The sequence below is a fragment of the Eimeria mitis genome, genomic scaffold (assembly GCF_000499745.2).
Source record: "Eimeria mitis Houghton genomic scaffold, Emh_scaff2109, whole genome shotgun sequence".
Taxonomy (NCBI): Eukaryota; Apicomplexa; class Conoidasida; order Eucoccidiorida; family Eimeriidae; genus Eimeria; species Eimeria mitis.
Window position 1 is genome coordinate 3,124 of NW_013570434.1, and position 813 is coordinate 3,936.

General features: G+C 52.2%; 1 protein-coding gene across 1 annotated transcript in view; it reads left to right on the top strand.

Annotated features, from left to right (window-relative positions):
• Window positions 1-813, top strand: part of EMH_0048750 (Retrotransposon nucleocapsid protein, related) — a gene marked incomplete at both ends in the record, with an annotated part of 4,972 nt that overhangs the window by 2,678 nt on the left and 1,481 nt on the right. The window contains one exon of the mRNA XM_013496445.1: window positions 40-774. Coding sequence (XP_013351899.1) covers window positions 40-774 — 735 coding nt within the window. The remainder of the gene's footprint in view (window positions 1-39; window positions 775-813) is intronic.

The following is an 813-nucleotide window of genomic DNA, read 5'->3' on the forward strand; positions in this document are numbered from 1 at the left end:
ATCGATCTCTTTCCAAATTGCGTTCTTCTTGTTCCTTAGATACTCATGCGGCTGCAGTCCTAGCTAAGCTCAACCACGGGCGACGGGTCAAGCACTACAGCACCGATGGCGATATCCTGTGGTATCACACGAAGCGTGGTGTTCGTCAATTGTACGTTCTGGCCTCGCTTCGCACGGAACTTTTACGGAAAATGCATGACCATGCCTTGGCAGGTCATGGTGGGGTCAATACAACGGTGGAGCGTGTTGCCAGGTCCTTGTGGTGGCCTAGGATGCGCCCCTCTGTCGAGGAATACGTCCTCTCTTGTCCGGACTGCCAGAAGCAAAAGCCGCGAAACACGCTCAAACCCGGATTCCTGCATAGCCTGTCTATTCCCGATAGGATCTGGACGGATATCTCCATGGATTTCATACTGGGCTTACCACCCGTCAGAGGCCATGATAGTATATATATTGTGGTGGACCGGCTTAGCAAATATGCTCACTTTATTCCCTGCTCGAGCACGGTCACAGCGGAAGGAGTGTCCCAACTATTCATCAATCATGTGTGGAAGCTCCACGGCTCCCCAAAAAGCATCATTGCCGACAGGGATCCGAAGTTCGTTAGCGCCTTCTGGCGCAGCCTCATGCAACGGCTCGGTATCGACCACAACATGACAACCGCCAACCATCCGGAGGCTGACGGCCAGACCGAAGGGACTAACCGCACGCTGGTGGAGTATTTGCGACTTTACACCCAACATAACACATCTAACTGGCTTGACTTTCTTGCTTGTGCAGAATGGGTTTATAACACTACTGTGCATTCTTCCA